We start from the raw sequence: 27,527 nt of genomic DNA, 5'->3' as shown, positions 1-27,527 counted from the left end.
AAGCTTTACTGATAATGTATCTTCTGGATATGCTACTTCGTCTGTTCAGGTCATTGTTGGTAATATACTTTAGCCGAGTAATTATCAGCTCCCACCACCACCACCACACAGACACATCTTTCCCTTGCCATTTTGATTCTTGGAAGATCACAGTGTATTCCATGATTCACAGTCATATAACTTCACTAGGAAAACTATTGGTGTTAAAAGTAGGGTTTTGTTTCAGGGATCAGCCTGGGAAGAGTTGCTTACTTTGCTAAAAGCCATCCAGCTTGTTCTCATTCTATTATTTCACTTTGGGCCTAGGCTATTGTCTGTCTTCAAGTGTCTGTTTACAATATATATACTTACTGGTTTGGTTTTTTATTTTATTTTTAGCTCTGTTAAGTTTTTGGTCTGTATAGAGAGCTGATTCTGAAATGATTCTCACATTGGTAATAAGTTTTTGCCTTTCTCTTTATAATAGTTTAATTTTCTGTGGTGATAATGAGAGTAGGACTTGTCCAATTCCTTCTCACTCTTTTTTGGTGAGGCACTTGGGGTTAAGTGATTTGCCCAAAATCATGCAGCTAGTAAATGTCAAGTATTTGAGGCCAGATTTGAACTCAAGTCTTCTTGATTCCTGGATCGGTGCTCTATCCACTGTATCCATCACTAAGCTTCTCCCTTCTGACTCTTTTTGGAGAAAGCCTTCATGATATATCACAGTCTTTTGTAAAGTCTACAAGTCTTTAGCCTCTTTCTTTTCTTAATCCTCTTAGACTCTATTTCATGATGTGTCTTTAGGCTTTTCTTCAAGACCATCTTTTAGTCTAAGTCACTAGGTTTTAAGATCTATATTGACTTAATTTAATGACTTGTTGATTGAGTTTTTGGAGTTTCTTTACCTTCTCTTCCTTGCAAAAGATATTGGAATGTAAGTTACTTTGTTTTTCTTTTGGTCATTATGAGCAGTGCAAAATAAAATGCCCAATTGTCCTCTGAAATGATGCTTATTGGACACACATTGAAATGTACTCTTTCAATGCCTTGATTTGCCTCTTTAAGGAGAAACTTGTGAGACATTCTTCCAGTTAGCTTCAATTTCCTTAGAGATTTCCTTTTTTCACGTTTAAGGAGAGTGCTAATATGATTCTGTGAGGGATGTAGAAGACCCTTACCCAAAATGACTATTCAGAGATCACTCAAAATAGAAAGCATAAAGGTTGTTTATTAAAACCTCATCCCATCACAAGGTAAGAAAGAGAAAGCTCATGGTAGGAGGACTAAAGAATTAGTAAAGATATACAGCTTTTATAGGTTCTGTTATAAAGGATTACATCATAAGTTGGGGAGCATTGAGAAATAGGTGCCCTGTCCCCTAATTGAATTTTAAACATTGTTGCCAAAGGCAGATTAGAACGGAATGCTTTGTTTCTCTAGTTCTGAGAGGAATCATCAATCAGACCTTCAGACTTCAGATTACTGAGCTGACATCATTTAAACTAATACTCTAAATATTGATAATATTGAACAAGGATAAATGTCATCATCTCTGGTTAAATAAATATATCTAAAGTTTTAAGTAAATATTGGCTTGAACACACTGTACTTATGTAGGTCACAGAGACATAGAAATAATAAAAAATACAGAAAAAGAATTTAAACATTCCTGTAAGTTCTTCATCTTATCTCTCCATTCCACACACTTCAAATTTATACTATAAAATCCTAGAATTTGAAAGTCGGAAAGAAATTGAGAGACCATTTAGTTGAACTCATATGTTTAAGGAATCTCCAGTATAACATACCTGGAAAGTGGTGGTCCAGAAGAGCTTCAAGGAGGGGTGTCCCTCTAGCTGTCTCATTCTAATTTTAGACAGTGATTATTGTTAGGAAATTTTCCTGATGTCAATCTTGGAGTTACTTCTTTGCCCATTGTTCTTAAATGTATCTATTGGGGCCAAATAGAAAAAGTTTGATGCCGCCTCCTCATGATAGTCCAGCAAGTCCTTGAAGATACCTACCTATCATGTCTCTCTTCTTTTTTTTCCTCCAGGCTAAACAAAACTAGTTCTTTAAACTAATTTTCATATGACGTGGACTCAAATCCCTTTACCATCCTGCTTGAATCACCCTCCCTTCCCTCATACTGTCTAGTTTATCACTGTCCTTTTAAATTCAATATAATATTCCATAGGAGGTCTGATGAGGAAAGAGTATAGTAGCATTATTACCTCCTTATTCCTAGAAGCCATGTCCCTCTTTTTTTTTTTTTTTTTTTTTTATTTAATAGCCTTTTATTTACAGGATATATGCATGGGTAACTTTACAGCATTAACAATTGCCAAACCTCTTGTTCCAATTTTAGCCATGTCCCTCTTAATGCAGATCAATTCTTAGTAGTTTGGGTGGCTGCCACATCACTGTTAACTCTTACTGGGATGATCATCCAATAAAACTCTAGATCTTTTCAGAACAACCATTGTATGATCAGGTTTCTTTCATTATATATATGGGAAGTTAAATTTTTTGTACCCAAATCCAAGAGTGCATTTATTTCTGGTGAAATCTATCTTATAATCAGTCCAATGTTCTAGTCAGTCAAGATCCTCTTGTGTTAGTTATCCCTATCAGTATTGGGTTATTTGCAAACTTGATGAACCGGCCTTCCGTGCCTTTAATCAAGTTATTGATAAAGAAGTGAAATTGCACCTACCAAAAAAAAGTCCTTGGAGAACTCCTCTGGAGATCTGTTAGACTGAGGTTGAGTCACTCTCCTCTTTTGAGTCTATACATTCATCCAAGTCTGAATACTTGTGACTATATTCTCTAATCAGTCTAATCTTTCCATCTTCTTTACAAGAATAGTTCAAGATACTTTATCAAAAACTATGCTAAAAATCTAAGTAAACTGTATCCAAAGCATTCTCCTCATCTACTCTATAACAATCCTGTCATGAAATGAAGGCAGTCTGCCACGACCTGTTCTTGATTAAAACCATGTTGGTTATTTGTAAACACCATTCTCTTGGTTAGATATTGGCCAACCACCTTTTTAATGATTCATTTCAGAATTTTCCCAGAAATCAAAGTCAAGATCACTGACAGAGAGTTTACTGATTGTGTCCTATTCTCTTCTCAATTGGGACATTTGCCTTTCTCTAGTCTCCAAAGAGAGGTACCTCACCTATTTTCCATGATTTCCAGTTGATGTTTTATTCTGTCCTGTGGAATTCTTAGCACCCTCTGCTCCCTTTCCTACCACTTTACCCCTTCACTACACAAGTTGAAGTAATACCTGCCATACTAATGATCATTTTTATTTGTCATTGTTTCATGGTTCATCACGGTCAAATAGTTCAGCACCTCATTGCCGGCCTGCTGATCATACCTTAATCTGGGACCATAGTCAGTTTTCCTAGCTGAATCTGCCAAAATTTGCACTTTGTCATAGTTTTTAAAGACCCAGAGTTACCTAAAAGCCACATGAAACATTGGAGTAGGACTTTGTGGTAGGTACATAATTTAAATATTCTATATAAATACATGTGGTGAAGTTCGAGTTCACGCTAAATTGCCAGTTTTCAAAGTAGAAAATTGAGATCTACAGATACTGTTGATAGAGAATCCATAATGCAATACAATCCTGTGTATTATTTTATGAATCCTCAGTTACCCAGAACAAGTGATAACTTAGTTTGATTTAACGTGTAGGTTGTTTTGTTTAGGAATTGTTTCTTCCTTCTCTGTGTATTAAAGAAAATGTTTTTTTCCTTCCATTTTTGTTTGTCAAAAATACGCTTTAACTATTTATTGTAGCTTTTAAAGAAACACAGTTGCTTGAGAAAGAGAAAAAGGCAAAACTCCAGTATGAAAAACAGATGGAAGAAAGACAGCGAAAGTTAAAAGAACAGAAACAGAGAGAACAACAACGACGAGCAGCAGTCGAAGAGAAAAGGCGGCAAAAGTTAGATGAAGAAAAGGTATGTTACATGTTTGTTTGGGTGACTCTGGCAAGTCACTTCCCTGTCTGCCTCACTTTCCTCATCTGTAAAATGGGGATCATAATAGCATCAAGCTTACCCTCCCAGGATTGTCATCAGGATCAAATGAGCTAATAATATCTGTGAAGTGCTTAGCATGGTCCCTGGCACATAGCAGATGCTGTCGGAATGTTTCTTCCCTTCCTTTTTTTTTTTTAATATGTTACAAATGATCCAAGGCCTCTGTTGTGTCCTTTATCTGGAATATTTTTCTAATACCTTCGTGCTCTTCTTTGTCTCATCTTTTCCCTTACTAGCCTTTCATATGGAAAACCAGGTTTGTCACACTTTCTCTCTTTCCCCTTCCTTGTTATGTCTCTTGGGATATTGAGGCCTGGAATCTTCGTGAATAGTGCTTTTTGCCTTGGAGAGTAAACTCCTGTCCAGCTAAAGGAATGGGGCTGCAGTTAGTCTGAAATTTATGGTGTTTACTTGGGCAGTGGAGCTGGGCTCAGCTAGCTTAGGGCCCTAAACCATGATTGCTGCATGCTTCTGTCCCAAGGTCCTCAGGTTGATTTTTCTTATTTGGCCACGTGTAACCTGCCCAGAACCTTTCTACTTTTTACTCGACAAGATTTGCTTGAGATTTTCCCTTCTAGCCAGGCCCTGATCCTCCTAGTCCCTTTCCTCTAAATCTTACCCATTTCTGCATCAAATAATGAGTGTTACCCAGCAGGTCCTATATTTTTACTGGAGTTACAGCTCTAGATATTGATGACAATAATTCTGACCTCTGATCAAGTATTTATTAAATGCCTGTTAGTGCTAGGCATTGGTGATATAAACAGAAGAGTTAAACCAGGGGTCCTCAAACTTTTTAAATAGGGGGCCAGTTAACTGTCCCTCAGACTATTGGAGGGCCAGACTATAGTAAAAACAAAAACTTTGTTTTGTGGGCCTTTAAATAAAAAAAACTCATAGCCCTGGGTGAGGGGGATAATCGTCCTCAGCTGCTGCATCTGGCCAGCAGGCCATAGTTTGAGGACCCCTGAGTTAAACAATCTCTGCTCTCAAGGAGTTTTCATTCTTTTTGGGGAAACATGTTCCCACATAAGTAAATACATGCTGTGCATGCACAAAATACAGTTAGTTTGGAAGAGCATTAAATACTAAGAGAATAAGAAAAGGCTTCTTGAAAGGAGTTATGAGTTCCAATACATGGAAGTGGGGAAAGTGAAGAACATTCAGGGCACGGGGATGGCCTATACAAAGGCATGCATGTGGGAGATAGACAACAAACAACAACAAATAGTCCAGTTTATCTGAGATAGGTATGCTGAAGGGAAAAATGCACACTAAGACTGGAGAGGGAAGCTAGGGCCAGATCATGAAAGGCTTTAAATGCCAAATGGAGAAACTCACATTTTTCTGGGCACTGGGGAGTCTCTAGAGCTTATTGGACAGCGAAGTGATTTGGTCAGATCTCCATATTAGAAATATAAATTTGGCCACTGTGCAGAGGATGAAGTTGAGAGGGAAGAAATTGGCTATTAGGGGCTGTTGAAGTTGCCCAGACTAGTGGTGATGAGAGCCTGAACTAGGGTGCTTGTGGTAAGTACAAAGGAGGAGACAGTGCAAAAGATGCTGGACAGGCCAAAATGGCAAGACTTGGCACCTGACTGGATCCAGGGGTGGTTAGTGGGAGTGAAGAGTGGGATGACTCCTAGGTTGTGGGTGACCAGAAAGATGGGGATACCCCTAAAGTCTTTCCTGTTGTAAACGTAAAACTCAAACGATTTGGAATCCTCAGGGAATGTCTTTCTAGATAGCCAAGTTTTCAGATATCTTTTACACACCAACACGTAAAAATTTTTTAATGGAAATAATTTTTAAAAATCTTCCTTCTTGAACGGAGAATATTAGAACATACCTTAGTGTAACTTGCCTTAAGGTCATCATTATGATCATTGATTCCACTATTTTATAAGGTAGAGTGATGACTTTAGGAGATGTTATAGCACTGTAGGATTCTTTATTCCCAAACTAAGTTGCCCCTGCCTGCTATGCTTTTCAGTTACTCTATTGGCTTTTTGTTGTTTTTCTGTCTTTCCTCTTGCTATTCAGTGTTGTTGTTGTGCCTGCCCCACTTCTGGATTGCTGTTTCTAATTCAGTGTGGTCTTACAAGCCAGCTAAAAAATCTCATTCAAATTGCGTATGTGAAATAAGGACATAGGCTCAGAGTGTATTGTGATAGTTCTTTTATAAGTGGAGCACTTTGCCACATTCATTTTGAGTGCTCAATAGGTTAGGGTTAATAAATAAGGGCTTTTCCAGGACAGATGTTAGGGGAAAAGGATTTCGTAGGCTTTCCATGGACTTATTTCCACAGTGTAACCTAGTATTTTTCCTGATATTTGAGTACTAGTTAGTGTCATGTTACTGTTAGTTCAGCTTGTGGCCCACAGTGAATCATCTGTATTCATCTGTAACCATACTATTTCATTTATATGTAGCTTTTTTTTAGCCACACATACAATCAAGTATTTGCCTCTTTTTTTTTTTTTTTTTTTTTGAGGGAGGGGAAGCCATTTTTCACTTTGCTAAGACCATGAGAATAGATGTTTCTTTAAATAAAATAATAACATGCTTAAATAACATACTTTGTCAGAGGTGCTTTTCCTTAGGTCATTCAGTTGTCTTCCATCAGAGCTATGGTTACTGCGTTTTTGTGGCTATTTGTATATTGACATCCCCAAGAGCATTGGAGTGTGTGTCTAATATTGCTACCAAAACCTATATTGCTTTCCTTTTGAAGTTTCAGAAGTTGCTTTTATTTTAGGTGAGGATAGATATGTATTTTGAATGTTTGAGTACTTTTCTTTGCATCATTAGGTGTCCGTGTTGCCTATCATACCTCCCAACAAGATAGACAGGAACGTACATACCTGACTTCAGCTTGGAATGTTTCTTAAAATCACTGTCACATGAGTAACTGGATTTGAGGATTAGTATTATTTGATTTTTAACCTTTCCTGAAAGAATCATTCATTTGTAAGAAAATATGTATAGGAGCAGCAGTGGCTGAATTGGGATGAAGAGATCGGAGGAAAAAGGGATAAATGTAGACTATCAGGGAAGCAGTGGCTTGAAAGTCCAGTACCTTTTGGGTAAAATCATAGTTTCAAATATTAGATTTGCTTAAAGCAAGGTATGCTTTTGTACCTACTGTAGGGTAGCTCTGAGTTCTTAACAAGTAAGAAGAAACACAGCAAGAAGGTAATATTTAAAATCTGTGCTTCTACTCATGGTTTGGGGTCTCATAATTTTCTGATGAGTTTTTTCTTCCAAAACTTTTTTTCTTCAAAAAATCTTTTCAATTTACTATTTTGTAGAAAGTATAAAAACTATTTGATTTGCATTTCTTACGGTGTAGGGACATAGGATGCATGCACATTGAGCGTTGTGGAATAGAAAGGCAAATTGGAAGTGATTATTGAATTTTTTACATATCCATCTTCTCTTGCTTTCATTTTACATACACAGTGATTAGTTAATTGAATCTCTGGTTTCCAGCTATTCAGGTAATATTGTTACTACTAATGTAGAGGTATTCTCATTCCAGCTTCACTACCTTATTCTGACCATCTATTTTAATTCCATTCAGCCTGTTTCCTTAACTTGATGTTAGCGTTTTGTCAGCCCAGTATTAAATATTTCCTTAATAAAGGTAATTAAGTGTAACTTTAAAAACCAGTGGTGTAGTTAGATTTCGAACTTGGCAACATTCTACATAAAGTACTTTAGACATCAGAGATCTTATCAGATATTATTTTAAGTGCAAGGATCGGTCAGGTATGTTATAGAAGGGCTTTCCGTATAGGTTGGACTAGAGATGGCCTCTGAGAGAGCATCCAGTTCTGAGATTCTCTCGCTATTTGTAAGGTGAAGATAGGTTGATCATTTATCTTCCCACAATTCTTTGTACATTTTTGCTTCAAGTGTGGGGTATATGGGTGGAGGGAAGTTGTGTAAATTATACGTAGTCTATATATTAATGTAATGGGTACTTATTTATTTTTAAATGTTAAATAGGAACATTATGAGGCAATGGTTAACCGTACTTTGGAACGTAGCAACCGCCTGGAACAACGACAGAAGAGATGGTCATGGGGCGGCTCTGTAACACCAGATTCAGACAGCAAATCTGGTAATTATTAGTAGGACTGATTCCCTATAGTGAAAAAGAAAATCAAAGAACTTTTTTTAATGTTATTAACCCAATTTTAATAGAATGTTTATTTTTATATGATTTTTTAGAATTTATAGCTAAATATTAGTAATATAAGACTTACCACATAGCCTTAGCATTAGATTGATATACTAAAATGAAGAGATTACCATTTTGGTAGCTTTAATTACTAAAAAATAGTAGATTCATATTTAGTTCTCTATGTGTTATGGGCGACTGCTTATTAAGGATGATAATTTTATCAGCTTTTCATAGAAAAAGGGATCTTTTCAAAATTAAGTTTTAAATCTTTTAAGACTTAAGTTAAAGTTAACAGAGAAAATATTAATAAGTAGAAAAGACTTTCAAAATTACTGAAAATTGGTGTATTGGACAAGCAGTAGTCCAAGAATTTCTTGAAACCTTATTTTTTAGTGTTTTTTCATCCATCATTTATAAATGTCCATTTAACTGTAAACATTTGTGATCATTCATGGCTGTTTTAAGAATATGTGTGATTTTATTAGTGTTATTGGTGTTTAGTAAAAACCACTGTCTACATTTTTCCATCTGTATTGTAACTGTTTTTCTGTTTAGGTCTGTCGAGTGCTTCCTCACCCAATCCTGTAGATTTAGTTGACAAACTCCCTTCTTCCACAGAGCCGCAGACTGCAGAAGAAGGTGGATCCAGTGGTATTTTTTTTTCCAAAATTCTAGCTTGCTCTTACTATGTACTTTCCACTAATATGCTGCTGTAAGCTTTCTTTTCATTAGTTGTGATGAAGTAAGCCATTGTGGTAGGGAAATATGCCACAGAGTCAGAGGTATCAGGATTCTGGGCCCTAGAAGATATATAAGCCATGGTTTAGATTTTATACAGGAAAATTTCACTCATTCAGACTAATTTAATTTCACTTAACAAACATGTATTAAGTACCTCCTGTGCTCGGAGAACTGTATGCTAGGTACTGAGGATACAGAGATCTCTGTCCCCATAAAATTTATATTTAGTATAGTCAGAAGGACATGACATGAAAGTTATTTAGTAGAGAATAACGTAAGGTATGTTCATAGGAAAGGAAGAAAGAAAAAGCCATATGAATGGGGAAAAAAAGTTAGGGAAGTCCTCACAGAAGAGGCAGCAGCATTGAAGTAGGGTGAAAATGTGACAAGCATTCTAAGGAGGGGGACACTATAACTTAAGGCAGAAAAATGGGAAAAGGCAGGGTGAGTTGAGGAAATAAAAAGGGAGGAAAGTTGCAGAAGGCCCTGATCATTTGACTAAGAATTCTAGACTTTATTCAGTAGATGATGGGGAATCAGTCACCTATTTTTTTTTTTAGGCAATGATAAGCCAAGTGCTTGTTGTTGTAGTTGGCTCAGTGGTACTTGAACATTAGCATTCAACATAAGTCTCAATTGATCTGTGATAGAAAATACTTCCATGAAATACAACATCATCTTCAAAATACATATAAAAACTTATATTGGTTACGTATTTGACTTGATAGAGATTCTTTATGGGATTGCCTTCAAATATTGTTGTAATTAACACAGACATGAAAAACTAGACCTTCTAAAATAGTTGAAGATAGCTTATTTGCAAAGTTGGCTGTTACCCCTTCAGGTGTTGTGCTTGCCCAACTGATTTATTTAGCAAGCTCTTTTTTCGTGGGAAACAGGAACAGCAAATAGCCCATTCCATCAAAAGGATCACAGATTCCAAATTGGTCTAACTGAAATTAATGTGGTGTTTTTTTTTTTTTTTGGTATTAAATTCAACTTGAGCCAGGATAGACAGTTGGGATGCTGTGATTTGAGAGATGTCAGAGAGGCTTCTCTGTCCAAAAATATCTTCTCTATATATATTTGTCACTTTTGTGGTACCTGAAATTTTGCTATTCGAGTTGATTTCCTTGAGATTGGCTTTTTTGATGTCAATAACTTCCTATTAAAATGTAGATGCCATTGATAGCAGGAATACTTTTAGGCGCCTCAGGTTGATTAGTAGCCATTCAACGAACATAGCCTAGGTTGGCCCTTGGAAAGGCCTGAATAGCAGGGTCAGGGAAGATTAGGATTAAAGTAGTTAAAATGACAGGCCTAGGGGAGAATAGTTCTATCAAAACCCATCAACCCTGTGTGCCTAGTGGTCACGAAACGTTCTTTACAAAAGCAAAACATAGTATTTTGAAAAATGGGCCAAATCTCATTAAGAAACATTGTAAATAATAATCAATAAGTAACAGAAACAACCTGCCAGAAATCAGCATTTCTGTTAAGTAAATTGATTGTTAAACAGAGATTTGCATTTATATTTGTCTCAGCTCCATTTCACCTCCAGTTTTCTTTGACCTGACTTGGTGTTGGCCCATTTAGAAAGTAGCCCTAAGCGTGCCATATCTACAAATCTTTGGCAGCAAATCTCCGTGTACACAGAGTACATTTATTAGACGCTTAGTCTGTGTTAGGAACTTTGATAGGTGCTGGTGATACAAATAAATGCCTGCTAGACAGTCCCTGTCCTCAAGGCACTTGCACACTAATGGAGACAGGCATTACATAAAGGGGGACTGGGTCAAGAGATGTATATGGCTGGAAATATCCTGGAAGCAAGCAAGATAAGGCTACGATTGGCCTATCAAAGTCTGGGGGACTGAATTCACTTTTCCACTGAGGAAGAAGTGAAAGTGATGATCAGAATATATCATCAAATGAATAATGTTATGTTGGGCCAATCTTCTGAGAGCTAGAAATGGCTTTATCATACAGACTCAGTTACTATCATGTTCTTCATTAAAATAACTCCCATATATAATGCCTTATTGTTTACAGAATGCTTAGCAAAAAAAAATGGTGCAAGAATTTTTAGCTCTATATTGAGGATGAAGAAATTGAGGGTTAGGGATCATTAAATTATCAGTTTAAAATCCCATAGTAAGTATCAAAGTTGGGAAGTATCATAAGTTCCTAGTTTTAGAGTTGGAAAGGATCTGAAAGAAAGCTGTCTAGTCCAATCCCTTCATTTTCCAGATGGCAAACCTGAGGCCCAGAGAAGCCAAGGGTGTTGTTCCAGGTCACCCAGGTGGTAAGTGGCAGAGCCACAAGGTCACTCCAGGTCCTATCATGCCAGATCTAGCACTTTCCACTGTACTGTGATGCTACTTATGAACTCTGCTCTAATGATGACATATTGTGCATTTTTCAATAGTCCAGTGCTTGCCTGGTACCTAATAGGCATTTAATAAATGCTAGTCAACTGACTGTGCCATGCTGCCTCAAAAACCAGTGTTGTATTATTGACATGCACCATATATGCATGTAGTTTGACTTTGTGATAAGTAATATCCGGCTGCCTGATTATAAACTCCGTATTTAATTCACTCAGGCAATTTTCTAGCACGTCATGATCATATGACTTAAAAGGCAACATCCTTAATCAGGCCCTTAAGTACTATGGCTTCTTTTAGGGAAACATGGACCCCCCACAGTTCCCAAAGTCAGTTTAGTGGAACCCCTGATACTGTTCTTTTATACTGAGGCAACTGAGCATACAATATATGCGACAGATCCTGCTATCAAGAAGCTTGTAGTCTTCATGAGAAGTCAAAAACACCCCAAATGAATTATGTAGACAGTACAGTTTACAGAAGTGAATGATAAATTTAGATTGGACTAATTGGTCAAAACCTTTGGCATTGTCTCTGCAATTGAGGTCTAGTGGTTAGCAGTCTAGGTTGTGTGCCTGTATTATATGTATAGTCTTCCAGTGGATTGCAGAGCTAAAAGTACAATCTTCTGGAAAATAGTGAACAGTGCCATTCAAATATCTTCCATTCTGTCCCACCAATAATTCTACCTTGCCAAAGAGTGCCCCAAAGGACATGTCCATTGAACCCCTGTTATATCCCCAATCTGGCATGAGACAATTTAACGCTGTGCAGTTTCCTAGTTCCTGTTTTGTTTTGTAGTAGGAGAATATGCTGTAGGACTGGCCACTTCCTTGAAGTACAGATCCTTGTATTGGGGGAAAAGATTTTATTTTTATGTAAAATATAGCTATTTCAACATTTATATTTCCTTTGGGAGTTTTTAAAATGTCAAGACAACAAGGCTTTTAAATTTTAGTGTCTCATTTGTTGATATTTTCAGGCCCATAGAATTTGGTCATGAACCCAAGAGACCTTTGTGTTTCCCATGGGAAAGGCAAATTCCAGAAGAGGAAATGGAGATGTAACTCAAAACCTTTTACCTTGAAAATGGGGGAAAGTCATATCTGGGTCCTTGAGCTATGAGAGGTTTTAGATGCATAGGAGATGGTGCCATAGAGCTCACAGCAGCAGATGCTGGCTCTTGTAGCTAGTATTTGGGTGTCTCAGTTGACCAGTAGAAAAGACCCAAAGAACATATCCATCTTAGAAAAACAAGTTGTCCCCATGTGCATCAAAAATTACATTATAGTGATGCTAGCCATCGTTGAAAGAAGGCTGCGTATGTTAGTCTCTTCACTACTTGAAACCTTGGTTTAATCAATTTTTAAGTTGGATATGATGCTAGCACCTACCTCACAGTGTGGTAGTGAAGATCAAAGATAATAAAGCACTTTCTGAGCATTATGGCACAATCGACATAAGCTATTATTATTATGAATGTAAAAGTTGTTACAGAAGAGAGGTGGCGTTTTGATCATGACACCCAAAAGATACCTTAATCCTACCAAGAGTAACCAGATTTCAGCAGAAGCCTCCTATGATAAATACACAGAAAGAAATAGTAGAGAAAACAAGAGTTGATGGGAGCACACGGCTTTCTTCTTAGTTGGGAGGCCGGATGAGATGGAGAATTATCCACCCTTGATTAGCTGTGCTATAAGTGCATTTTACAATGTCACTTCCATAAAATATGCACAGATGAGAAACTTGAATCAAAATCTTTGAATCTTAGATTGTGAATAGGAAGGCAATAATAGGTTAGCTAGCCTTACCCCGCTAAGTTCACTGAGAAATAAACAGGTTAAGGACCAGATAAGGGAAGGGACTTGAGAGAATTGAAACAGGGAATAAGCAGCAGAGTCAGAATTTGAAACCAGCTCCTCTGACTCTATTATGCTGCCTTATCATCGATTCCTTATTTCATGTCTGCTTTCTTCAGTCTGTGGGTCCCATACTTCTTATGAGGACCTCACTGTTAAGGTGAGTAATTGCTTCTATGCCACAGTTTGCTTCTTCTGCCATTGCCAATGAGAAATAGGTTTTTCCTGTGCTGTAGTCTCATGCAGTATGTTTTGCCAGACAATATCCTTTGCATATGCTTTCTTATAATGTCTGGTTATATTGTTTTGAACTGCATCTCACATATTAACTGATTACTGCTTGACAAACGAAGTTTGTTTATAGTCATCTCTTCTGCGGACTTATAGTGTCCTATTCTGAAAAAGCTCTGATTTGATTCTATCAGAAGTAAGTAAATTGAGGTCACATTTAATATGAAATTGGAATAATTATTGAATTCATGTTAGTTTAATTATAAAAAGTACTTTGTTAAATGTTACTAAATTGGGAATATTTTTAGGATGATGAAGATATGGAAGAAGAATTGGCTTGAATTAATTTGTTGGAAAAAAAACTTTTGGGGAATGACTGAAAAATGTTTTACAAATTTTTTTCATGTTGGAAATAACAAAACTTTTTTAGTTTTCCCATTTTCTTCATAACATATCCAATATCAACCAGTAATTGATATCAGGATTGTAGGGTTTTTTTTCCTATTTTAATATTGAAGTCTAATTATGGAAGACTGTCTTTTAGATTTAAAAAATTAAGACAGTTTATTATTATTTGTCTTATTATTCTCTTTCCAAGTTTCATAGGTTATTCTACACAGAATATTAAACTAAACAAGATAAGTGTGTTTTCTACTGACTCTCCATAAATTACCCTCATGCTTAGAATAGAAATCCACACAAATTTGCGAAAACAAGTTTATGTGACTTAGAATTAATGGCTCATCTTGAACATCATGTATGTAATTGTGTATATTCATCTGAGAACCAAATTACAAAAATCCATTTTCAGAATAGAATACTTATGCTTCAGCGACCACTTGTGATTCAGAGAATGATGGTTAAATATTTGAGCTGTGATTATAATAAATGCTATTTTCTCCTTCAGGCAACAAATATGCTTCATCTGCAGCGAATTCCAAACAAACAGATTCCGTTGTCAATAAACGTTTGTCTTCATCTTCAGCAACTCTCTTGCATTCTGACAAGAGTAAGTGTGGTTATTTCATGAGTTTCTGTTCAGGAAGATGAACTCTTTATACATATTTATTTGATTGTATAAATTAATCTTCATATTCTTCAAGGTTTTAATTTATTTGGGATGATCACTGCATTGTACTTTGAAGTAGAGGAGCTGTTCATCATCCCTTCAATGTCATTTTCACTGACGTGCAGTTTTGGTTTATTACTCTTATTAATCCTACCAAAGGGATTTACTGGGCTTTGATTTGCATGGTTTGTTATTCAAACTATTACTTATTGTGATCAAAAGGTACCCAGACTTAATTATAGAATATTTCAAGGCTAAAAGTTTCTATCTTTTTTCTATTTACATGTTAGATAATTTTGTTATTCATTATATTAAAAGTTATTAATGGAAATTCTTTTCCAGGGATTATGTTGATATACTAGCTCCTTATTGTGACTAATAGTAGCTAGATGGTGTAGTGCAGTGGTTCTCAAAGTATGGTCTAGAGAATCCTGGGGATCTCTGAAACCCTTTTAGAGGGTCTACAAATTCAAAAATAGTTTTTATTTCTAATATGGTAAATGTTTATAAATATAATCCAGATAAACAAAAACTCTTTGGAGAGATCCTCAATAATTTTTAATAGGATAAAGATACTGAAAACAAAAGTTTGAGAATCAGTGGTGTAGTGGTTGAGTGCTGGACTTGGTTGAGTTTAGATTCTATCTCCGACATTATTAGCTATGTCTATTTTTGGCAAGTCACTTAACTTCTCTGTGTTTCAATTATCTTCACCTATGAAATGAAGAGGCATTAGACCTAATGCCCTCTAAGGTCCTTTCCCGCTCTGCATCTCTGATGCTACGCATCTAGACATGTCCCTAACATCCGATTGTTTGTCATAATTAATATTTAGGGAAGACTGGTTGTGGCTCCTATCACAGTAATCAATTGAGTGAGTTAAATTTGGTGGTCATGTCGGACTCTAGGAAAATTCAAATTTTTTATTCAATTAGGAAAAAAAATGAAGGAAGGAGAAGAATTTTGTTTATACAGATGAAAAAGCAATGGGAGACTACCATAATTTCACTCACTCTCATTTTCCTCAAAGTGATTATTTGGTAACTTCTGCATTTGAGGAACTGGGGAGAAGCTAAGGAAGGGAGTGTTCTTTTTAGTTGTATTTTGGTACTTTACAGTGTGTTACAACTAGATTCCATTATAGAAGTTGAACTCCTTGTGTCATGTTAGAGCATTTTATCTTTATGTAAAATCTTACCATTTCAATGTTTCTATTTCTTGGGGTTCTTTATTTTTAGATATTGAGTTGATAGGTCTTTTAAAATTTAGTGGCTACTAGGTTATGGATATTTTCAGGTCTTTAGAATGAGGTTTTTTTTCATAACCAAGCTTATAGTTCTCATTGGATATGTTGTGAATATTTTCAACTTAAATGAAAATTGACACTCACTTAAAAATAAGGCTTTAAAGTAAATATTTTCTTTCCTCATAAAGTAAAACCCTATAGATTTCGATTCACTTAAAGCTTTCTTGATTTTTTTCCCTTGGTGCAAGAAAGTTATTACTATTATTGGTAGTCTTGAAATAAAATTGGAATAAGTTTTTGCCCTATAATAACAACTCATATTGACCTAGTACTTCAGCTTTGCTGAAATTGCAACAAACCTATAAGAAAGGTAGTGCACGTTTTATCATCCCCATTTTACAAATGAAGTTAAATGATTTGCCAAAGATCACATAGCTAGTAAAATATCTGAGGCCATATTTGAACCTGGAGCTTTGACTATAAGGCTAGCACTGCCCATTACTCCTTAAGGTCATAAAATAATAACTGTTAGAGATGACATTTAAAAGATAATATAAGCATATATGCCATGTCTTCTTTTGAGTAATCCTTTCTAACTCTTGAAGTAAGATCAAAATTACAGACAGAAGTAAATTACATGATCAGATGTGTGATATTACAAATATTTCTCTTTTAAACTATGAATGATTAGAGCCTTCTGTTTTTCCTCTCCTTGTAGTAGAAACAAATACTTTAAGATGTGTGATAATTTACTGTCAACATTTTTCATCACTTTGTTTTCACAGTATATTTTTTAAATTCATGAATTGAGCACATGACTTTTTTTCCAGATTCTTTTATTTTAAGTTTATAATAGTATTTTATTTTTCCAAAATACATGTAAAGGTAGTTTTCAGCATTTATTTTTGTAAGAATTTCTCTTCTAAATTTTTCTCCTTCCTTCCCCTCTTCCCAAGATAGTAGGTAATTTTATATAAGTTAAATATGTACAATCCTTTTAAACATATTTCCATATCTATCATGTGAACAGATGATTTAATCATCTTTTGGTTGACAAAGGAACTTCCAAATGACTCTGTACGATTTTCATAAATGTGCCAATGTGCACTTTGACTTTGCAGCTGCCAAAAAGAGGAGGTGTACTTTAAACAGCTGGCCTAACAAAGAAGGGCCCTGAGCATTCTGAGCAGCCTCTCCCCAGCAAGGGCTAGGACATGGTTCATTTTCCCTTGTTTTGCTTTCCTTGTAAAACTAGAGAAGTACAGAGAAAACACTTGGGATTTTTCATATTGTGAGATTTTTAGCCCTTTTGACACTAATTGGGGGGAGATAAACATTTTGGATGATGGATGGAGATGTTGAGGCAGAATGGTAGTAGACTTCAGGCACTGTGTAAAAAATTATGATATCCTTATTCCTGAATTTGGAAGACTTTGATGCCATTTAACACTCTATTACGACTCCCTCAAATCCTATTGGCTTTCCCATTTTAAAAATTGTTTTATTTATTTTTATTGATATCTATAAGTAAGATAACTTTTTGCTATTTTTATGCATGCTTGTGATTAGCAAAGTGCTTTGGGAGGTAGATTAGCTTAACTTATAGCTAATGTGTAAGATATGGAAAGTAGCAAATGTTTATTGCTAGTGTGAGGAAGTTGAACAATGAACTCCAAATTCCATTACTAAAATAGCTTGTTTCAAATAATGCTCCTTTGCATTTGGTTTCTAAGAGGAGCAAGCAGGAAAAGATTATATTTTACTAGAGACCTGGTAGTGAGACAACTTAATCTGCACCAGGGAGGTCAGACTCTGATAGGGACATTAAGGATCCTCGCAGGCCACAGAGTGACTTAGTTTTTACAATATCCTGTTATGTGTGTTTTATTGTATTATTATTATTTATTTTATTAATAGTTTTCTCATTGGTATTTTAATCTGACCCAGTGGCACTTGGGAATGCAGCAGGATTGGCTTGTTTGATGCCTCTGGTCTCCAGACCTAGATAAAATGGAAGGAAAAAAAGGTTTAATTAGTTATTTAAGGGCAGATCCTAAAAGATCATTTTAATTGCTTCAAAAGTTATCCTCAAAGTTAGAAACCAAAGGATTTCCCTTCTGACTAAAAAATGAGCATAAATGGGTCTTGAGTAATTGGCCCAATGTTATTGATAGGGGAAGGAGGGTGGTATTCATTGTAATATGTTAATAACACTACCATGAAATGACATCTTTAGAGGTAGGGCACGCCTGTATGGAATTAAGCTGGAGATAGTTCATAGAAGGGATAAAGAGAGAGTTGTGTTGGAGGATTTAGTGTACTTCATTTTCATTTTTATTTTTAGCAAATTATAGAAATTAAATCTCAGGGGCTAGTTTTTTCATTTTGAGGCAAGCTTTTTGTTGCCTTTATGACCTGTTTGCTTACAGTTAGGAAAATAAGATTAGTTTATTTTGTGCATGTTTTTGTGTTTATGAAGGTGAGACAATAGTATTTCGTACGTAACTTTTAAGAATTATTTTATTATCGAAATTAAAAATTTGCAGTTTTTCAAGGCTCTTTTCCTAACTAACATTTCCCTTTCAAATAGCTTTGTTTGCCTTTTGATGTTTTTCTTGTTTGTTGTTTGTTTTGCCAAAGAAAATCCTTATATAATAGCTCTTATATAATCCTTATATAATACCTCTTATTTGTACAGGTAAAATCCTATTATAGTATATGTCATTGTGGAAAAATATTCAGAATATAAAGAACTTTCTAGGTCATCTAGTTTAGCCCTTCATTTTATGACTGAGGAAACTGAGGCCCATCTCAAGGATTTTAGTGATTTATGCTAAGCTGCCCAACTTGTCAGATATCAGGAGCTGGGGCCTACAACATTCATATAGTTCTTGAAAGTTTGCAAAGCTATTTATATAAATTATCTTTTTTTGAACCTCAAGACAACCCTGTGAAGTAGATGTTACGGATATTAGTGTTCTGATTTTACAGATGGCAATTGAGGCCCAATAAGTTTAGCGGCTTGCCCCATGGCCACTCAGACAGTGTCAGAGGCATGATATGAAAGTCATCTACCTCACTATGTATCAAGCAGATTGGAAGAAAATGATTCCAGCAGACTTAAATATTTACAAAATTATTGATAGTCCCTTGATTTTTTTTTGTGATGCAGTTTAAATAGTCCTTATGAGTCAGTAGTTTAAGAAACTATACACAAAATGACATAAAATAGCAACAAATTTGAAATTATTTTCAACATTTCTTATGTTGTATGTAGTCATAATGTTCACATGAGTTCCTATACCCTATAGGACCTGCTCATGCATCTCCATTACCCAATGCTTTCTTTGGTGTGCTGGTGACATACTATGACTTTTTCCTTTTTTTGCATTCAGTTAACCTCTTCATTAACATTGCATGTGTTTGAAGACCAGGATAACCCATGCAACTCTATGAGATTGCATTGTTTAATCCTATTGTGATATAATGTGTTACTCTCATTACTACTTCTGTTTTTATGCTAAGAAATTTATCATGTGCAGCCATTCATATTGCTCTTTCTTGCTTTGCCTTTATTTGTGTGAGAATTCTGGTTGAATCCTTTTTGATTTGTTCTCATTATTCAGCTCGACGCTTTCACATCAGTGCTCTGGAGAATAGTATAATCAATCGCCTTCTCACCCCTACACAAGCTTCTTTAGCTAAAAGCAAAAGTGCTGCTGTATTATCTGCTGCTGGAAAAGATCCCTCAGGTAACAGGCGTTTGGAATAAGCCTGCGAGCTTTAGCGTTTGCACTTACAAAGTGAGACTTAATACTCGACTTAGCCACATCAGTCTTTGAATCCATTGCTATATCATAGCACGGTGTATTTTCCCACAACATACAGTGACAGATTTCTTTTATGACTCCCACTGTGGTAGAGTAACTTATAATAGCAGATAGATAAGGCCCCTAATATCCTTTTTAAAAGTAAACTAGTCTGTTGGCTTATATGTAAATAAATCCAGAGGAATTTAGAAGGTACCATAATGCCAGCTGTAGAGGAAATGTAAATGTATTGCTTCAGACAGTAAGCAATGATTGAAGCACCTACTATGTGCCTAGGCACTGTGCTATGCACTGGGGTTACCAAGAAAGGCTAACCTCTTGAAGGGTTCACAGTCTAAAGGAGGGAGTTTATATTTTTCCTTAAAAAAGAAAAAAAGAAATACACCAAATAGCCCTTGATCATTTTAGTTAGTAGAGAAAGATTGGGAACCATGAACTACTTGAAATTCTACTGGGACTATCACAGTTCTAGGATATGTGGTCTCTATAGCAATAGCTGGGTATAGACTAAAACCCACTCAAAGTACCTGGTGAAAAATGTAGTGTATTAACTTCTTGTGTTCTGATTGACTCTTAGCTCTCCCAGATTCTCTTCTCTTCTATTTCTTTCTTTCTTTCTTTCTTTCTTTCCAACCCCACTTCTCTTTTCTATTCCCTATCTCTACCCTCTCTTTGCTTTTTGCTGCTTTAGTGCCAGTCAGGACCCAGAAGTCTAGTGCTTATGCTGGTGTGCTTGGGCTTCATTCAGCCTTGCTTTGGCCCACTTATTCTGATGCTTCAGCTTGTTTTGAGCCAATTATGTGTCTTTGATTTTTAGGTCACTTTTTTTTTGCATCTACTTATCTTTTTTTTGCTCTGGAATGTTAGATATTTCGAACTCTGCTTTAACTTAGAATTATCCCCAAGATAATTAAACAATTTACCTGAGCATCAATAGCTAGTCAGAAGCTAGTCACTGTGCTTAGGATGTCAACAGGCATCCTTTGGTTTTTCTGTAGCATAAAGTGTTGGCTAGAAAGACTACAATTTTACTTGTGTAGAATTTTGTAGATATTTAAATAAAATGCTTTCTCCACAAAAGTTTAATGTCCAAAAATAAGGTTTTTTTCCAACAGGAAAAATAAACATGGCAAACATTTCTTAATTGTCCACTCTGGACAAGGTGCTGTGCCTGGCATTTGCATCCCTGGAGAAACAAAGACAAAAACAAAACAGCCCCTCCTATCTCCTGGAAGTTGGCTTTCAGTAGGCAACAAAAACACAAGGGTAAAAAATCCATAGGCATGTTGGAGGCTGGAGAGTTGTTCAGTTTGGCCAGAGTATTGAATGGATGGTGAGAGGAGTACTATGAGACGTGAAGGGCAGATAGGGTGGGCCCCGCATTGGGGAAGGTTTTCATTGCCAGTCAAAGGAGTTGTGACCTGATTCAGGAGATCTCCAGTATTCACCCAAAGTTTGTAAGTGGAGAGATAACATGACCAAGCTTGTGCATTGCTTAGAGATTATGGTCAGAAAAATGAGAAAGGAGGACATACTCAGTCTTGGTGGTTTTCTTAGGTCTCCTTACAGATGGACAACACTTCAGTTGCCACCTGTGACAATTTAAACTTGACTTACATTTCATCTTCTGTTTCCATGGGTTGAAGTTGAACTATTTTGAGTAATGGATGAGAAGCATAGTAATGCTTTTTTATGCCATAGTTTAATGCTATTCATTAAGGAGGTTCTAGTCAATACTCAAGATACAGTTTGCTTGTTCTTAGAAAAATATCTCCTAGTTGTCTTATCATTTAATTCAAAGCTGTTAGAATTGTCTTTATAAAGAGGATTTCAAATATTAGCACTACTTGTTTGTTTGCCAAGATAAGTATTTTGTCACTATTTGGAATATTTAATGGCTCAAACCTGTCTTTTTTAAAAAAAGAATTTTCTGATGTGATGGTTGTCTTAGGTTTTCAGAGGCTCTTCTAGTACTGGGTTTTCCCAGGTCCTTTCTGGCTTGAAACAGTCTGTCATCTGAGGATTAGGTTCACTGAATTTAGAAGGGCCACCAGGTGATGAATACTTTGGGGCAAAACATGTCATTAAATCAATTACTAAAGTGTGAAGGGCCGTATGCTGTGCCCACAACCATGACCACAGAATGTTGCAATATTGAAGAACAGTAAACTATTGAAATGTTTAACTTACATTAAGCCAAACATGGAATTATTTCTTTGTTGTGATTAATTTTCCTGAAACATATGTTTTATTTACTGACAGTTTATAATTTTTCTAATGACAAGCTGATTCTGAAGTACAGTGTGATTGAGTGAAAAATAACTATTGCATAGACTTTGGAAAAGCATCTTATTTTTTATCTACACTAATTAGAATGTTGCTTTCGTGGTGTTGTTATTCTTAGTGTTGCTTTTGAATTACTAATTGTGTAGTGGTGGTGTCTCATGTTTATGACACATTTTCAGTATGTGCTTCCTATGCTATCACAGCGTGATCTCTCTGGTTTCTAATACACACAATCTTTTTTCTTTTTTCTTTTCCTATTCTTAAACTGTGCTTGGCTCTCTGTTTTGTCTTGTCAAATTCCTAACTTTGTAGAATTTCACCTCTGTCCTCGTTCAGCTGCCTCCAGTACTATCAGCTATCCACTGCAGGCTCCCAAGATGCCCATGCGCAGCCGCAGCATTGACAGACCAAAGACTTCCATTGTAGCCGCTTCAACAAATGCTACAGGTTCTATTCAGGTTTGTTATAAATTTCCTTTTTTTGAAAATGGTTTTTTTTGTCTCCTAAAATATTTATTTGTATCAATCATGATTGGGGTGGCTTTGGTATATATATTAAAGTATATTGTGATTTCCAAATAAAGTAAATTCTTAGTTATCTGTGGTATTTTGCCACAGAAAGTGAATAATTCACATTTTGTTTAAACTTTTTCCTATTCTTTAGCCCTTTAAAAAAAGGATTGCCCCAAAATTCAAAATGCTGACCATTTTGGACTTCAACTACTACTACTAATTGTGGGGGGGCAGCGTGAAGAAAAGGGTAGGCAGTAAATGAGTGGTGCAATGATCAAAAGATACCATAATGATGATGACAGAAACTAGAGAATTGGAAAAAATCTATGAATTGTATATTCATCCATGAAGAATCGAGAATTGGCAGAATGCTCATTTTCATAGAGGCTACCTTCATGGAAAAATGAAAGCGGATTTTACATTCTCAATTACATTAATGACAGTAGCCTTTTAACTTAAAAGTTGGGTACCTAATGTCGCTTTTTAGGGTTTGCATATATGTCCATGTGACAGACAGACAGACAGACACACACACATAAACACACAGTCTTTTTCCCTGGGACTTTTCTAACACACTATCATCCTTTTATGGAGACCCCACTCAAATTATCTCATTTTCCAGTTAATCTTTTCTGGCTTTTCACTTAAGTAATAGGAAGTCTGGTGTGTGAATTTCTCTTGGAATTTGCTTCAATGGCTAATGGCCAAAGTGGGCCTATTGGTGCCCAAGGAAAGTTTAGCTGTGTCCACATTTTAAAGGCAAAGGCTTCAGTTTGTGAAGACCTATCTAAATGCACTTAAAGCATTTTTTGGTTTTACCCCAATTCAGGACATACACATTATAACTAACAGGCTATTTGTATTGTATCTGACAAATTATTGGTTCCAGATACCTGATGTATAACTATAGATGTTAAAACATTTTAAAATTCATTTTTGGTATTTTGAAGATATTACCTTTTTTAACTTTGTTCTTTTTAGGGTGATTTGAAAACCTAAAGAAAATAGTATCAGGGGCTTGATTTTCAATGAATATCATTTATCCAATTTCATAAATTATTACTGAATTATTGGATTGGGCCATTACAGGACTAAAAACCATTCTTCAAGCTAGTCATATTATAAATGCAGCTTCTAAAAAGTGAGATCTATTTTTGCTGGTATATCACACAGTTAAAGAAAACATATAACGACACACACTGACTAAAGGTACTAAACAGTGCAAGAAAGATAAGTGTCTGTTGGAAGTAAGAGATTTCCTCTTTAAAACTAATAAAAGGAAACAGCTAGGTAGCACAGTGGATAGAGCATTGGTCCTGGAGTCAGGAGGACCCAAGTTCAAATCCAGCCTCAGATATTTAACATTTAGTAGCTGTGTGACCCTGGGCAAGTCACTTAATTCCAGTTGCCTCATCAAAGACAAAAGCGAATAAAAGATTTCTTTCAGCATTATCACATCTTGGTACCAGATATTCATATTCTGGTGAAGGATCATGAAGGATGGGCATTTAAGAAGCCTTTTCATGCCAGTTGAATTTGTTTTATTGATTTCCCCCTTCATCATGATTTATCCCCATTATCCCTCTCCCTCCTAGAAAACTACCACATATAACAAACTGGATTTTAAAAAACACTATGGGGTGCCTTCTCATCATATCTCTTCATGAAGTCATGTTTTATCTAATTTGCTACATTCACTTGATTTGTGTGTGAATGTGTGAAGGTCTTTCCACCTATGTTGTTGTAGTCAGTATGTGACTGTTTTCTTGCTTTATTTACTTGGCTTTACATGAGTTCATATAGATCTTCCCATACTTCTCTGCACTTCATTTCTTATCTACTTTGTTCCCAATTCTTTGCTATCACAAAAATTCCTTCTTCAGATATTTTGGTGCATAATGAGGACTTTATTTTTATCATTGGCTTCCTTGTATGAGCTTAGTAACAGAGTTTAGGGGTTAAAGTGGCTGAATATTTTAGTCACTTTATTTGCATGATTCCAACCAAATTACTTTCCAAAATGGCTCTACCAGTTCATCACTCCACCAATAATGCATTAATGTGCTTATCATTTCACCATCTCTCCAGCATTGGAGATGACCATTTTTTTGGTCATCTTTGCCAGTTTTCAGGGTATGAGGTAAAAAACCTCAGAGTTGCTTTGATTTGTATTTTTCTTATTACAACTGCTTTGGACTATTCGTTCCTGTGGTTGTAAATACTTCATAATTCTTCTTTTGAGAACTATTTGATATCCATGACCACTTTATCTATTGCATGATGGGTGTTAGTCTTCTGTCTCATCGGAGAAATCTGAAGCAAGGATTATTTTCTAATTTGACCATTTCTCTTACAGAAGGTTTTCCATTTAATGTTAATTAGTTCCCAATTTTATCTTTTGTAATTGTCTCTTTTCCTTGTTTAAGAATGTATCACTTACTCATAGCTGTGAGAGGCATATGATCTATTTCTCTTCTAATTTCTTAAAAGTATGATCTTTAATCATACCACACCATAAAGGTGGCGTATCCATGGGGAATATATTGTGAAAAGAATTATAAGGTATTAGTTTAAGCCTAATTTTTGGCAAACTGTTTTCCAGTTTTCCCAGCAGTTGATTTTTTTAAATTAAATGGGAAGTTCTCTCCTAAGTAAGTAGTATGTGTATGCTGGTTTTTCCCCTACTGTGTTACTGAGTTCCATTGTTTCTGATTCTCCCTCATCTAATCTGTTCCATCACTCTGCCTCTTTTTTAAATTGCCACCAGATAGTATTGATGACTGCTACTTTATAAAGAGATTTGAGGTCTGAAAATATTATTCCCCCTTTGTCCCTACCACTTTTTATAATTTCCTTTTTATAGTCTACATCTTTTGGTTTTTCACATTAATTTTGTTATTATTTTATCAAGTTGTTTGAAGAATTCTCTTTGTAATTTGATTGATACAGTGTTAAAAATGTAAATAGACTTTGTTAATATTGTCATATTTGTTATATTGGCATGGCCCAGACATGGGAACTAAATATTTCTCTAGCAATTTAAGTTGTTTTTAATATCAAAGCAAAGTGTAGCCATAGATTTTAGAGATTCTTTGTTTTGTTTATCCACTCAGAAGTCAGAAGTGGACAAGAATACATATACTCGTACTGCAAGGCGAGCTCCATCACCATCTCTATTAGCTCGCAAGAGATCACCTTCCCCTGCTAATGTTAAGCGTCCTCCATCTCCTTCTACATCAAAGTAAGTAGTTAATATGAACTTGTCCCATGTCATAACACTCTGCCAAAATAAGTTAATTTCCTTGTTTTAGAAATTGTATAAAATGGAATATACAATAGCTTAAGTTCAATCCATTTTAAAAGATGATATCTTAGAGTTAGAAGGGATCTTAGAAGCCATTGAGTTGAACATTTTTTTGTTTGTTTTTTAATTAGACTATGAAAAATTGCAGATTTTGCTCTATTAATTTGAATATAGGCTGCCCTTCCTAAAATGATGTCCCTTTGGAAGGAAAACATAAATTTGTTCACTAGTTATATATAATTATCATCAATATATGTAATGTTCAGATTATACTCAAACCATATTTGGGGAAAAAATGTGGCCTATATTTAGAATACGGTAGTGATGATAATACCACTTATTGCTTGCCTAGTGTTTCATGCTTTTTGAAGGGCTTTAATATCCATAAACATACATTTCTTTTAAAAAACCGTATTGTTTCTATTTCTTCAGTAGATTAACTTCAAGAAGTCGGCCACCTTCTCCTATTACATTAAAACAGCAGCCATCATCTCCCACTACTGTTTTAAAACCAGCTTTTAAACCTATTCAACGGCCCTTGATCACACCAACTGTTATAAACATTACCAAAAAGAGTAGACTACTGGAAACAGATAGCAAACCAAAGGATGTATACGAAGAAGACAGAAAACAAGAACACCGTATATCATCAGCTTCAGAGAAAGAAAAGGTACCATCTGCTCGAAAGACCAAAGAAGGTATGATGATAGTATTTAAAGTTTCTTGTGGTAGAGCCTGAGTTAATTGACTTATTTTAGAACTAGTTAACTGAATTTCAGGGACTCAGTAGAAGAAATGGTACCTAGGATCTTGATCCAATTTAAAATTTTCCTTGTGCCATCTTGAGTTCTAAAAAGAATTTGTTCTTAATGTTCTCTATGGTTTATCATTAGTATTTTTAATGAACTTGGCTGTGATTTATTATTTCAATAATAATAATAATAATAACAACAACAATAGCAGTATTTATATATAGTTTTGGGTTTGTTTTGAGCCTGTCTTGTTTAGGCTGAAAGTTCAGGGGCTTCTCATACGCCTGTTTCATTGATCAGCATGAGAGTTTTGACCTCTAGTTTGCCCCTCCTGTGTACCCATGGGATCCCTGTGGTGATACAAGATTTAGTGCAGACATAAGATTGGCTCAGAGATCTGCCAGTCTCACCCTCCTTGGCAGCAATTATAGGTGCATTCTACCATGCCCAGCTACCTTGAGTTTTACAAAACATTTTCCTCACAGTAATTCTGTGAATTGGATATTGCAGCTGTTTTCCCCATTTTACAGATGAGGAAATAGGCTTTGAGAGTTTAAAGAACCAGCCCATGATATAGCTAGTAAGTTCATGAGGCAAGATTTGAATTCATGTCTCCTGAATCCAAATCCAATCAATCCACTCACTGGACTATGGTACTAAATCAAGATAGGGAATTCTACCACCTATACCTAAACTTCAAGCCCTTTGTGGAAAAATTTCTGTCTGCCCCTAAATGTGGAACCATTTTGAGATTCAGTCTTTTGTTGTTTTCTCTCGTTACAAAAGTGGATGGTTATCACCAACACATACCCAAGAATAAATGGAAAATGATACTAGATTTAAAGGATTTTTTAAATCTTTAAATCATACTGTATAAACGTCAGATATTACAGTGATTGAATGGATCCACAGTCTCATCGAGCAGTGGGTACTCTCTGCTGTAGTGCAGATTGCAACTCAAATGTGCATTATTATCTTGTGTGACTTGTGTCCATGTAATCTTATAAATCTTTCACAGATATGCACCTAATGTTCTAAAGGTCTTCCCGTAGAGGTCTTCTAGCAGTATGT

General features: G+C 35.6%; 1 protein-coding gene across 12 annotated transcripts in view; it reads left to right on the top strand.

Annotated features, from left to right (window-relative positions):
- The window catches only part of MAP7D3 (MAP7 domain containing 3), a 78,638-nt gene that overhangs the window by 23,211 nt on the left and 27,900 nt on the right, over positions 1 to 27,527 (top strand). For 3 of the 12 annotated variants that reach the window (XM_031944828.1, XM_031944839.1, XM_031944840.1), the window contains exons 4-11: positions 3,802 to 3,965; positions 8,059 to 8,173; positions 8,792 to 8,887; positions 14,365 to 14,466; positions 19,399 to 19,524; positions 22,201 to 22,346; positions 25,514 to 25,641; positions 26,137 to 26,402. In XM_031944828.1, coding sequence (XP_031800688.1) covers positions 3,802 to 3,965; positions 8,059 to 8,173; positions 8,792 to 8,887; positions 14,365 to 14,466; positions 19,399 to 19,524; positions 22,201 to 22,346; positions 25,514 to 25,641; positions 26,137 to 26,402 — 1,143 coding nt within the window. The remainder of the gene's footprint in view (positions 1 to 3,801; positions 3,966 to 8,058; positions 8,174 to 8,791; positions 8,888 to 14,364; positions 14,467 to 19,398; positions 19,525 to 22,200; positions 22,347 to 25,513; positions 25,642 to 26,136; positions 26,403 to 27,527) is intronic. The other 9 variants (XM_031944829.1, XM_031944834.1, XM_031944833.1 and 6 more) reach the window with 9 other exon arrangements.

The sequence above is a fragment of the Sarcophilus harrisii genome, chromosome X, assembly GCF_902635505.1.
Source record: "Sarcophilus harrisii chromosome X, mSarHar1.11, whole genome shotgun sequence".
Classification (NCBI taxonomy): Eukaryota; Metazoa; Chordata; class Mammalia; order Dasyuromorphia; family Dasyuridae; genus Sarcophilus; species Sarcophilus harrisii.
Note: the sequence above shows the minus strand (reverse complement) of the source record. Positions and strands in the feature narration are given on the sequence as shown.